Source organism: Elephantulus edwardii, unplaced genomic scaffold (genome assembly GCF_000299155.1).
Source record: "Elephantulus edwardii isolate Elephantulus edwardi_28Jun2011 unplaced genomic scaffold, EleEdw1.0 scaffold00164, whole genome shotgun sequence".
NCBI lineage: Eukaryota > Metazoa > Chordata > Mammalia > Macroscelidea > Macroscelididae > Elephantulus > Elephantulus edwardii.
Window position 1 is genome coordinate 5,371,843 of NW_006399914.1, and position 14,115 is coordinate 5,385,957.

Genomic DNA, 14,115 nt, shown 5'->3' on the forward strand with positions numbered 1-14,115 from the left:
GAAATCACAATGCTTTGTTGATTTCATTATTGGCTGTGGATTACAGTGAGAAAATTACTAATAAGGTTGTTAGAAAAGTCATCAAGGAAGTACACAGAATACTTATTTAATAAGTTGTCGTTGACATTTGTTTGACAATATCACTGAATAAGAGTTTGCAAAATTTTTTAATACATTTGACCAAATTACCAGCATATACTAATGTTGCATTTCCTTTTCCCTCAGACATCTACTAATAGAAAATAAAAGACTTCGAAAGTGCTTTTCTCTGAAAAGGTGGTTTGTTGTCCTGACTGAACAGTCAGCAAGGCATCAAGGCCAGAGACTGACAAGCTGTTCTTAGTCTGAAAGCACCTTAGCACACAATGTAAATCTTGAAAGTGGATCTTGGCAGAGGCTGCTCTTGCATATACGTGTTCCTGTGTCAACAGGCATGATTTTCAGCTGGGATAGGTACCTTTGCAACACACCTGAGCACTAACTCAATCTGCACAGGCAGATTTATAAGTCTTGCTCCAAAAAGGAGATTCTCAAGTCAATCAGTATCCAGGTTGGTAAAAACTCCGTGCTGTGTTGTGAGAATTTGGTCCACCAAATCAAGAACTATCCAGAGACCATCTGGCTTGGATTCCCCACAAAGCTCAGCCCCTCTTATGGGCACCATCAATTCTGTAATCCACAGGTTTCGGTGAGGCAATCTGCCCACTTCGGCCCCTCATCCTTTAACTCTGGAGCCAGCTGGATTTCAGCTCCAGCTGAAGGGAAAAGATAATCGTGTGGTTCAAATTCATTTTGACTCAAAGTTTCACCGTTTTATCCTGGCTAAAGCTGCTCACTGTGTCTGTGGTTTTCTTACATAAATTTTCGATCCAGCTAGCGCTATTATACAGTGTCTTTTCCAACCCTGATGTTGGGGGTAGATTTTTAGCGCGCATATTTTTTCCAGATGTTATAAGTTCTCCATAGCCCTCTTGGTGAGCAAAAGCATATCCAGATCTTCTTGAACTTGACCTGCGGGTCTGAGGCCTCCGGCTCCTTAGAGGCCTGGCCTTTTTTTGCTCCTTCTGCCACTGACGGATCTGGGGAGAAATGAGAGAAATGAGAAGTGAGGTGATGTGTCCCAACAATGGGCAACAGGCAGCGGGTCACTGTGTAGTGAAAGTCTTTTTAATAAACCAGTATCAACATTAACATAACATTCACCTTCATTGTGAAAGGAAAAAATGTTGTCTGAAAGAGAATGTATTTTCTACCTAAAAGACAATACTGACACTGATAGTTTTTATTCCTATAAGGAGACTATTAAGGAGGCATGAATTTTATTATCTCCATCTCAAACAGCTGTCTTATATGAATCAGAAGTACTACAGCATTAAAAAAAAAGTAGTTTTTAATATGTATCATCCAAATTCAGTCAATTTCTAATACCTTTTAGTTCAGTACTCCAAATCAGGTCTTTCCCCTTTTCGTTTAGAGTTTCTTAGGACCCCAAACAGGAACTTGATTAGGAGAAAGTTTAGATAGAAAACAGACTGAGAGGGAGAAATCTTTGTGGTAGGGTAATATACCAAGACTTCCAGGATTCCCCACCCCCACTTTGTGTGTGTGGGTGTGCTTGTATGTGTCCTTTTGAAGGGCTCAGCATAATTTGGGTCATTTTTTAAATACTTTTAATTTTATTACAAAGTTCAGGGGGAAACTCTTAGGTTTGGTCCAGTACTCACTGTTCTCTGATTTGGCTGATCTCTTGAAGTCTGACTTTCATATTAGAAGAACACCAGTGAGCAGAAAACCACAGACTGACTCAACATAGAAAGAAATAAATGTCATCTTCCCTTCTGTTCATCCATCATTTTACTGTTTGTGCAAGAATCTGCTCACGACCAAAGGAAAAGGCCATGTGTGAGAGGAGACGCCATAAAGCATGACAAAAGGCGTCTCCTCATGTGTTGGTCCCAGAATCCAGGGGTCATCATGGTAAAGGGAGTTTTGTCTCAGGTCCTCTCAGCTTCTCAGACCTGGTCACTTCACTTTTTCCATTTCTTGTAATATAGTTGCAAATGTGTACTAGCCCTTTCGTTCTTTTCATATTTTCTCTTTATTTCTGGGTCCTTATCTACCCCAACATTGTCTTGCTAATACCTTTTTTTTTTAAATAAAAGTTTTATTTTATACTGGTTTACTTACAAAGTTCATATGCATTTTTTTTCCACACCGGCTCCTTCCCATTTCCTTTCCCCACCCTCCCCTCCACCCATCAATTTGTGTGATCCTATGATTAACCACCACCTAAGCCAGAATGCGCCTTGAAGTCAAGGATTCTGAAGCTTTGTCTGACATACTTTGTGCATGTTGGAAGGAGGGACTGGTCCTTGGAGAGGGACATCATGTTTGGGAGAGTGGAGGGACGGCGCAGGAGAGGAAGACCCTCGATGAGATGGATCGATTCTGTGAGTGGAGTGGTGGGAATGAATGTGTTTGAGACAGTGAGGTTGGCCCAGGATAAAACGGCGTTTAGGGCTCTTGTACATAGGGTCACTATGAGTCACAAGCAACTCGATGGCACATAACAACAACAACCCACTGTAGCCCATCCTTCCCCATCTGCTCTCACCCTCCCCACCTCCACGCTTTGGGTCCTCAAACACATTCTAATAATGGTCTTATAGTATCGGTCCTTATTGGACTGAGTTAGTGCACTTAGCGTAATGCTCTCCAGTCCCTCCCATGTTAGGTAGTGATTTACTAAATCACTGCTCCTGAGTGTTGCATAGTATTCCACTGTGTGAATTTCTCAATCCATTTGATTGTGGTTGGGCATTTGGGCTGTTTCCATGCTCTTGTGATGGTGAATAAAACTGCTAGGAACATTGGTGTACAAATCTATTTGTGCCTCAGTTCTCATATTCTCAGGGTATATTCCAAGCAGTGGAATAGCTGAGTTAAATGGAATTTCTATGTTCAGCTTTTTGAGGAAACACCAAACTGCCTTCCAGAGTAGTTGAACCATTTTACAATCCTACCAACAATGTATAAGAGGTTCTACCTCTCCACATCTTCTCCAATTTTTATTATTATTATTTGCTGTCCTATTAAGTTTTGCCACTGCTACTGGAGTGAGATGGTATGTCATTATGGTTTTGATTTGCATGTCTCTTATTAATAATGATTTTGAGCACTTTTCATGTGTCTATTGGCCATCCAAATATCTTCCTCTGTAAAAAGTCTTTTCGTGCTAACACTGTTCTTGTTCTGAAGTATTGAAGTATGTTTCCCTAATTTCCTAGTTCAATTATATCTATACAGTAAGTTCCTGAGTTATTATCATCTGACCATACTTTTCCATTGTTGTTGTTAAGTGCCATTAAATCACTTACCTGTCATACTAACCCTATGAACAACAGCTCTGAACCCTACTCTATCTTGTGCCAAGCTCATCATCTCCAACACACCCACCACCGTTACCCCAGTCATTGAATCAATCCGTCTCAGCGAGGGCCTTCCTCTCCTGTGCTGTCCTTCCACCCTCCCAAGCATGATGTTCCTCTCCAAGGACTAGTCCCTCCTTGCAAAATGCCCAAAGTATGTCAGATGGAGTTTGAGAATCCTTGCCTCCAAGAAGCAGCCTGGTTTCGCCCTCTCTGGGACAAGCCTGTTTTTTCTCCCAGCAGTCCATGGTATATTCAGTACTCTTCTTCAGTACCAAACCCCAAAGGCATCAATTCTCCATCTGTCATCCCTAGTCCTTGTCCAGCTTTTCCATTATTGTTATATAAATTTGCCTTCAACTCTGAATTGATTGAACCAAACCCTGCTCAAAGCAAGTTATTCACCACAATTGCTTTTCTTATTGCATGTACAATTTTTAAATTATTGAAAAACTTGAAGTTTTTTCCCCCCACTAAACTAAGGCTGAATAAGAATAATATTCACCTAATCCAAATTAAAAATTCAATTTAATGCCACCCTTGGGAAGAGATATTCTTCATAATCAGGGAACTGTCTGTAATAAGTTCTTTATAATCTCTTCTATCTTTACCGTTTTCAGTCCTCCCATGATATTGCGGTTTCTTTTCTTAACTGTTTAGAAAGTTACACCTCCTCTATATTTCTTGATCTGCTTCTATATTTCTACAGGAATTTAGAAGCCCTTCACGTCATACCATACGTGCCTCTCTTCTATTGTGCCCTCTATCTGCCCCCCACATGTACTAGTGGCAGAGTGCATTGTGTGTTACACTGCTAATATAAAGGCTAGAGATTCAAATCTACTAAAGATGGGAAGTCGCCTCCCATAAAGAGATACAGCCTAGGAAATTGGATACAGGGTCAGCCACTACCAGTCAGTCAACTCAACAGAAGTAGTTTTGTCTGCCCCCAAGGCAATAAATTTCCCTCTAGCTTTCCCTTGTCTTGGAACCATAATGATGTTGCTGAACTTCTTTTTTTAAAAAGCAGCTTTGTCAAATACTCAACTTGTAGTTTATAACTCTCCACCCACATTGAGTTTAGGTACCTTTCTTCCTGGACACCCCAGGACTAGTACATGGAAGAGATGAGCAATCTCATCTACTCTGAGTATCACAAGGTGGGCATTCTCATAGCCCTTCCCTGGGCAGCAGTTCACCAGTCAGGCATAAGAGGGTATCATTTCAAGAGTGAAGAACCCGCCCAGCAGGATTCACCAGCACCGCCACATACCTGATCACTCAAGGTTGGGTACAGCTCCACCTTCAAAAATCTGACTGCCACCACAGGCATAACTGAAGCCACGGTCGTTAAGAGAACAATAAGCCAGATGGATTTCTGGGTCAAGGAATGTCGTGCGTTTCCTGCAGTGAAAGAAGAATATGCACCGTGGTCACAAAAAGGGCCGAATTACTAAATGTGTTTCTGTTTGTTCATAGAAGAATAGTCTTGAAATCATGAAGTTTGGAAAAGGACAACATGCTTGGAAAGCTAGTCAAATAAAGGAGAGGAAGATTCCAAACAGGATGAACCGACAAGGTGACCCCAGCAATGGGGTCGTCAGAGATGTTGATGACACAGGACAGGGCCGAGTTCAGGCTGGCTGTTCATAGCATCGTTATGAGTCATACTCAACGACGGAAATTAACAAGGAATTACTGGGTGTTTTCCTCAGTATATTCAAGAGGAATAGGGGAAAAGCTAGTCATTAGTTCACTCTTAGGAGCTGCTTTGTGGGCGGATCACTTGGGGACTGACAGCCCAAGTCAAGCATTTTCTGACCTAGGCTCAGTCCAGCTTTATCATGAAGTACATTTTTCCCCCATTCAGCTTTAAGACCCTCTAACTACAAATCAATTAATTCTTAAAGGCGAATTTACACTTTTTTTCTTTAGCCTTTTTTTTTTCTTGTAACAAATTCAGATAATACAAAGATTTGGGTATGTACAATTCAGCGAAAGCATTCACATCAATCATGTTGAAGGCTCATATACCAACTCTTGAATAAAAACTATTCTACCAAAATTGTACAATATATTATGGAAGCTGGAATAATTGTATATGTATTAGTCTTGTTGACTGGATGCATCATAAAGGCAGAACATCATACACTGCTGGTCCAGAATTTTTCAGTTCCACACACTCTTCCTCGAAAATCTGTCTCTAAGTGGCTGGCTTGTCTCCTCCAGGTTCATTTGGTTGATCAGGGTTCTAAGGTGCCTAGTGACGCTTTTTAAAAAAAAATCTGTTCCTACATTTCTACAGAAATTTAGAAGCCCTTTTCCTCAGACTATACTTGTCTCTTACTGTGCTCTTTGGAGTGACTAGGTTTGTAGGCATCTCTGAGAGACTGAATTGAAGCCATCTAAACAAGCCTGAAGCCAGTTTCTTTATGTTATACTCACAATTCATATACGGCAATGTTGGTTGAAAGAAAACAGTAAGTCAATAAGGCAGGCAGATATTCTTCATGGAAGATGCTAATTTTACTTATATAACCATAATATTATTTGTCCCTATTGGTTTTCTAAGGATTCACATGGTAGATTCACACCATAATTATATAGGCCCCTTCTTCTAAGACTTGAAAGGGCCTTGGGTATGAGGGCTTGGCTACTGACTGGCATGTCTGCTTTTCCTAGTTTTACAGGATAGACTCTGCCTACCAAAGAGGCAGCTGATTCCAGTTGCCTTCAGTCATGGACAGAAACAAACTTGACTTAGTAAATTAAACGTCTCTTTGAGCTCCTTGAATCTCAATACCCGGAGGCACGGCTGGAAAAACAAGCTTCACTTCAAAACCGCACTTCTGCTTGCTACTAAGAAGAAAAAAAATTTCTTTCTTAAACCCCAGTGTTGATCTAACTTTTGAAAAGTCTCATTGGCGTTCAGTAATTCATTCCTGGAATGGCATGTGCTTTGCTGGAGAGTGGCCCCCACACAAAACTACTTTCTCCAGTCGACAAGTTCCAGTCTCATTAGGCGTGTTAGAACGGTTTTAGAACTGGAAGTCTCCTGGTGAATGCAGTGAACTTTCCGACTTGGCAAGAACAACAACAACAAACCTTAAAAAATAGTTTTTATGTTTCCTAATAAGCTCATTCTTGTTCATAACCAACATGTCTCTACATGATCAGAAAATTTTTAGTAAACAAAGGTTTGGTGTATTTAGTAAGAATAGTGAAATTTAAAGACATCCGTATACATACTGGGCAAGGTAAGAGCTGAGTTAACAATGTACTTAAATGATGTGGTTAGGTGGCATCAAACCAACTACAATTCATAGCCACCCTATGAACTCTATGTTCTGACCCCTATGACCCTTTGAACCCTATGATCCGAACCTTGCCCTTTCCTATATCATTCTCATGATCTTCATTATGATCAAGCCCATTGTGGTAGTTACTATATCAATTCACCTACTTGTGGGTCTTTCTCTCTTTCACTGACCTTTCTAGCATGATGTCTCTGTCCAAGGACTGATTCCTCCTGAAAATATGCCCACAGTCAGTGAGACAAAGTTTTACTGTCCTTGACTCTCAGGAGCATGCTGGTTCTAGTTCCTTCAAGACAGATTTGTTTGTTCTTTTGGCAGTAAATGAAAGTCAGCACTCTTCTCCAACACCACAATTCAAAGGCACTAATTTTTCTGCCATCCTTACTGGTTGCCCAACTTTCAGGTGCATAGAAAGCAATTGAAAATACCATGGCTTGCATTGTTGTTGTTATTGTTGTTGTTAGGTGCCATTGAGTCAAGTACAACCAACAGTGAACCCATGAAGAAGAAATCTGAACCCTCTCCTACCCTGTGCTATTTGCACAATTTCTGATATACGCAAGCCCATTGTAGTAATCACTGTTTCAGTACATCTGGTTAAGGCTCTTCCTCTCATTTGCATCCCTCCACCTTCCCAAGTATGATGTCCCTCTCCAAGGAATAGCTTATCCTAGCAACATGAATGGAAATCCAAAGTCTCTGTAAACTTTCAGCAAAATCTCAATTTTTAAAAAAGTACATAAGATGAAGTTTTGTCATCTTTGCTTTCAAGGAGCACTCTGGCTGCACTTTCCCCAAGACATATCTGTCTGTTCTTTTGGTAATCCTTGGGACTCTTCTCAGTGCTCATCTCCAACACCGCAGTTCAAAGGCCTCAATTCTTCTGTCATCCTTCTTCATCATCCAATAGGTGCACAGCAAGTGATTGAAAAGACCGTGGCCTGAATCAGATGCACCTTAATCCTTAAGCTGACATCATTGCTCCTCAATAATTTGAAGAGGTCCCTGACTTCAGACTTTCCCAGTACAGTATGTCTCCTGATCTCCTGACTGCTGGTTGTGACTGTTGATTATGGATCCAAATAAGATGAAATCATTGACAACTTCAATTTTTTCCCCTCCATCTATCATGGTGTTTTCTACTGGTTCAGTGGTGAAGATTTTCCTTTTCTTGGTGTTGAGATGTAACTCACTGAAGTCTGTAGTCCTTGACCTTCTGCACTAAGTGCTTCAAGTATTCTTCATCTTCTGTTAACAAGGTTGTGTCACTTCCATCACGCAGGTTGTTGAGTCTTTCTGTGATCTTGATGCCACATTTTTCTTAATATAGTCAAGCTTCTTGAATGATTTGCTTAGTATACAGATTGAATAGTTATGGAGAAAAGAGAGTTCTGATGTACATCTTTCCTGATTTTAGACTATGTACTGTTCCCTTTCTATGTTCAGACAACAGCTTCTATGTGAACAGGTTTCACATGAGCAAAATAAAGTGTTATTAAATGCACATTCATTTAAATGGAATTACAATTTCAAGTGTCTTTATATCAGTGCCTTTAATCAGGAAATTATTATTCTTCTTTTGCCTTCTCTATGAATTAATTTGAATAATTGCTTTCTGTACTCACTACCATAATTGGAGAAAGATGGTCATTCTCCTCCCATGTACTTTAAGCCTCAGAAACCTACTGGAGGGTCAGTTATGATCTGGTTCCAACTTCATAGCAATGAGTGAGTGAATATGTTAGCAGGCAATCTTCCCAAGTAAAAACCCCAAATCTACTGAATGGGCTAAATTCTTATTCCATGGCTGTAAATCCTTATAGAAGCAGATTGCCTCATCTTTCTCATGGAACAGCTTTTGGGTTCAAACTACTGACCTTTGAGTTAATACCCAAGTGGTTAACTACCACCACAGCTCCTGTGCTCCCCAAGTAGTGAGTGAAAATGTATCAGGCTGGCCTGATTAAACTCAAGAAGGTTGGCTTTATACATCTCTCTTTTCTACAGTCTGCTAGACTGAGCTCTGAAATACAATTCACATAACACAAACTTCCAAAGAAGTACACCAATAATCCCCTGTAGCAAGCATAATGAATCCTAGTGGTTCAGTGGTTAAAACACTCAAAGGCTAACTGAAAGATAAGTGGTTTGAACAGTACTCTGGTAGGGTCCCACTGAATTAGAATTAAATCAACAGCCACGGGTTTAGGGGTATATCAAACATAATATCTTCTTTTAGGAATAATTTTAAAATGTAGAGTGTGGGTGGAGATGTACACTCTGTGGTAGCAGGCATCCATTCTTCATAAAGCCAACCAATCTCAGAGTTTTAAAGGATCTTAAGGGGCCCTTTGCTACATATCATCAACTCAATAGCAGTGAGTGGGGTGGGGTTTACTAGTCATCTGATCTCCAAAATCTTCCACAATGTCCTCAACTGTTACAAAGTTACATTTGTTTGAAAAATAGTAATAATCATCATAACCTGGGTTAATATTCATTAAAAAATACTGTCTATAAGTCATTCTTACATTATCTCATTTAATAATCACAAAACTTCTCTGAAAATAGGAATTTTAATATTTCCAGTTTACAACTGGAAAATTAAGTACAGCAAGGCATAGAAAAGAGCAGAAATTTGTCTGAGTCTAGCCAAGAAATAATAAGTGGTAGAGCTGACACTTGAATTTTGAATGTTCAATTCAGAGCGTAATCTTCATGTGGTTTTATAGACTAATTCCCAGTCATCTTTACAAGCCTCTAAATTATATATCATTTCCTTATTTCCTAAATGCAAGTAAATATCATAGGTGAACTTTGACTACTTAGATGTTGGTGATGATCTGGCAGAAAAGCAAGAATCTAGAGTCCTTTATCTTCCCACTATTCTACATGAACTTTTAGCAAGACTTGAGGCAGCTCAAATACATAAATTATATCCCTTGTTCCTAGTAGACCATCATATATTCAATACTCTTCTCCAACATTACAGTTCAAAAGCATCAATTCTCCTTCTATCATCCTTAGTCATTGTCCAGCTTTCTGATACATAGGAAGTCATTGGAGACCATTGAAGATCATGGCCTCGATCAGGCACACTTTAGTCTCCAGACTGATAACTCTTCAGTATTCTGGAGAGGTCCCTGACAGCAGATTTTCCTAAAGTAATTCCGTTTTGGTGGTTTGTTTTTTGTTTGTTGTTTTGTTTTTTTAATTTCCTGGCTGCTGGTACCAAAATTGTTGATTGTGGAGCCAAGTAAACGGAAGTTGTTAACAATCTCAATCTCTTTGCCCAGTGATGGGAATCTTTGTTTCCTTGATGTTGGGTTTCAATCTATATTGAAGGCTAAAGTCTTTGACCTTCTGCAGCAAATACTTCAGGTCCTCCTCAGTTTCAGCAAGCAAGGTTGTGTCATCTGCATAATGCAGGTTGTTGCTGAATCTTCCTCCAATCCTGATGCCAGATTCCTTTTCATAGAACCCAGCCTCTTGGATGGTGTGTCCTCCACATAGATTGAAAAGGTATGGAGATAGGACACATCCCTGGCGTACATCCTTCCCAATTTTAAACCATGCAGTGTTTCCTTATTCTGTTTTGACAACTAGATTTCACATAAGCACAATCAAGTGTTCTGGGATTCCCAGTATGGGGTCACATGGACTGTTAGGAGAACAAATAGGTCCATACTGGAGAGGGTGAAACCAGGTTCTCCTTGGAGGCAAGGATTCTAAAGCTCCACCTGACATACTTGGACATGTTGTAAGGAAGGACCAGTCCCTGGAGAGGGACATCATGTTTGGGAGGGTGGAGAGACAGCACAAGAGAGGAAGACCCTCAATGAGATGGATTGAGTCAGTGACTGGAGCACTGGGTGTAGGCATGTCAGAGATGATAAAGTCGGCTCAGGATAGAGCAGGGTCAGAGCTGTTGCACATAGGGTCGCTATGAGTTGCAGGCAACTCGCTAACAACAACAACAACAACAACAACAATCCCTTGTTCACAAAGGAAGGGACCACTACATTTGAACTTTCAACCACAAACAGCTGCCACTAAGGCTCCTCTACATCTGGTGAGGGCAGTAAAAACTAATCTTTTTGGGGCCTTTTTCAAGTCAGAAGGCCTGAAAATAATCACTGAAGACATAATCATTTGTCATCTTTAGCCTCCATCAAAACCTAGAAAACAAGTTACAAAGTCTAATAAATAGCAACATTAAGCTAAACCCCACTACATAGTAGAAGTCACTTACCAACAAATGGAAACTGGTTTGGAAAGATGCCAAATACCCCATTACTGTGCATTGCAAATAGAATGGAGAAATAAGTAGCAATGCTGCCCCAGATGAAGACATGATTAATGGCGGTCCAGTAACTGGTATCCAAGGCTATCTGCAAGTAAAATAAAATACACAGAGGGAGATCTTTGAGAACTGAAGCAGCATCATCTTATTGTAGTTCCTCAGAATTACTGTCAAACTGTTTTGCTGCCTGGCCAACCATTGATATGCTCTTCTTCTACGTAGTATGAAAGATTGACTTAAATTTATTATCACTTCAGGTAGATGGTGAACTTTAGAACCAATGTCTGCCAAGCCATTATATCTGCCAAGGTTCAGATAGAGCCAGGAAATGAAATATTAAACTCCTTTTAAGCAAGAAATAAGAAAATTTCAAAGTTATTTTCCAAATTCCTCTTTTCTAAAAACTTTACGACCGGGAAAAAACAATATCCAGTGAGCAACTACAACTTGCTTTTTATGGTTTTGTAATACGTATATAAATTTTACACATTTCATAAATTTTCATAAGACTGTTCTTACATATCCATAAGCTATTTTATAGCAATATTATAATTAATTTTCATAATCTTTCCTGTTATGTTACTCATATAACAACAAAGAAAATTCTTTGCCATAAAATTGAGAAACTTGGATTCACGTGACCAGAGAACACATCCCTTCCAATAACTGTTGTGACAGTTCAGCTTAAAATGTGTGGTCTACTATTGGGGAATGAAGGAAACCACCAGTGAATAGGAATCCTTTAATTCTCCAGAGAAAAATAGTCATTTCCAGCATCATTATTTTTATCTCAGAAGACTCAAGTCGTACAAACAAAGGTTTGCACTTTTAGCAGAGCTAACAGCAAGGCTAGAGATAATTTTTTTTCTGTCTGAATGAGAATATATGAAAATACTCCTTCCAGTGTATGAACACATACTTCTGTATCTCACTTGCAGTCTATTGTTCTTTAAAATATTGCCCTATTCTCATAATGTTGGCAAATTTGGAATGTCAACTACCTTTTCTCTCTTCAAGAGGACTAAAAACAGACAGCCCTGTCATTCAAGCCTTAGCATAGAAATGCTGGTTTTCCAGGACATGTAGTTGTTAAGACTTTGGACCAAAATCTCTGATGTTACCTTCTATCACCCACCATTTTGCAACCAAGAGACACTAATCTTGACCTCTGTGATATGAGTAAGTGAAGGAAAAACAAAACCTATTCAAGAGGACTCAGTTTAAAAACAAGAGTAGATTGTACCTACTGAAGCAGAATAGAACAGAACAAACCAAACCTGTTACCACTGAGTTGATTCTGACTATAGGCCGGAGTAGAACTGCCCCATAGGGTCCCATGGTTTTTACCATTACAGAAGCGGGGGGTTGGGGGGGGCCTCCATCTTCCTCCCCTTGACCACTGTGTGGGTTCTAACTGCTGACCTTTCAAATACTCTGTCACTCTGACTCCAGATAGAACAGATGGACTTTTATTATAACAACAAAATAATTAGTAATTCATGAGAAATAGATCACAGAAAATATTTCTGGATGAAAAAGCATTATTTCTGGATTTTAAAATTCAATAAAGAAACAAAAAGGACAGTCACTGATGAGAAATGAATTAATGTCCTGGAAAAAACAAATGGAAATAATATCTCACAACAGAGAGCAAAACCTGAAGAAATGGAAACCATGTGCAAGAAGACAGGAGAGAGGGATGGAGGATCCATAGACAACAGAGCTGTAAGCACAGTACACACGGAACGGCATTTCAGAAGTGGAACAAAGGACTAGAGAAGTAATGATCATAGACATGTCAGAAGAAAACTCGTGATAAAGAACAACATGAATTTTCCAATTAAGAGGACCATAAATCCAAACAAATGAAAGATACATTTTCATGATATTTATGAAAGCCGAAGAAAATGAAAAGATCCATGTTGAAACAGAAAAAGAAATTACTTATTAAAGAAATCAACTTAACAACAAACTGCTACACTGAAGCTGGGTAAACAGCTACAAAGCTTTAATGAAAAAGACTCTAAGACCACAATCCCGAAGGTATGTGGTTCAAATTCACCAGCTTCTCCACAGGAGAAGGATAGGCAATCTCCTCTTGTGTAGTCAATTGTCTCTGCAAACCATCAGAGCTTTGAATTGGTTCCAGCTCAAGAGCACATAACAACAACATGTCATTTAAATCCAAAAACAAAAGTTTCACCTCAAAAGTATAATTTATATTAATCTTTTCTAAAGAAATTATTAATGGAAATTGCTACAACCAACCAGAAATTAAATGAAAACAAAGATCTCGAGATAGTGGAAGACAAAGAGTATAAGTGGTGTTGTGCAATGATTCATAAAGATTTGTTAACAATAAAAGTTCCTTTTGTGTATACTACAATTTATAACTACTCATGTATCTCACGGTGAAACTACACACCACTAAGTATTAACCAAAGTCAATGCTGACTTTCCAGAATAAGGATACTAAGTCTTTTGTCTGAGGCAACTCTGAGAAGGAACAAGCCTTCAACCTCTTGGGTAATAGCTGAGTGCATTAACCAGTCACACTATCCAGGGACTCTGCTGATATGATAGCATGTTGTGGTGATGGTGGTGGTGGTCCTGGTGGTGGTTGTATTATACTGTCAACTCAGAACCGACCCATAACTGACCCTCCGGTGAGTTTTCAGAGGCAGTTAATCACACAGGAAGAAATTGCCCATCCTTCACTCACAGAGCAACTGGTGGCTTCGAACTGTTTGCCTTTGGGATTATAGGGCAGCTTCTTGCCACTAGGCCACCAGAGCTTCCTTGATAGCATGTACAAAGTAAATTATGGGCAAGAAATAGTAAAAAGAAAATTAAGATACATAAAAATATGAATATATTTTTATAAAATTATATATTCTTTGTTGTTGTTGTTGTTGTTATGTGCCGTCGAGTCGTTTCTGACTCATAGGGACCCTATGCACAACAGCCCTAAACCCTGCTCTGTCCTGCGCCAAACGCACTGCCTCTGACACACCCATCCCGATTACCCCAGTCACCGAATCAATCCATCTCATAGAGGGTCTTCCCT

General features: G+C 39.5%; 1 protein-coding gene across 1 annotated transcript in view; it reads right to left on the reverse strand.

The window, feature by feature from the left end:
* Positions 1–797: 797 nt before the first annotated feature.
* ATP8B4 (ATPase, class I, type 8B, member 4) overlaps positions 798–14,115 on the reverse strand; it is a 229,142-nt gene continuing 215,824 nt past the window's right edge. Inside the window, exons 22-24 of the mRNA XM_006895328.1 lie at positions 10,998–11,136; positions 4,702–4,832; positions 798–1,079 (exon numbers count right to left, since the gene is read on the reverse strand). Of these exons, the coding sequence (XP_006895390.1) occupies positions 798–1,079; positions 4,702–4,832; positions 10,998–11,136 (552 nt within the window). The remainder of the gene's footprint in view (positions 1,080–4,701; positions 4,833–10,997; positions 11,137–14,115) is intronic.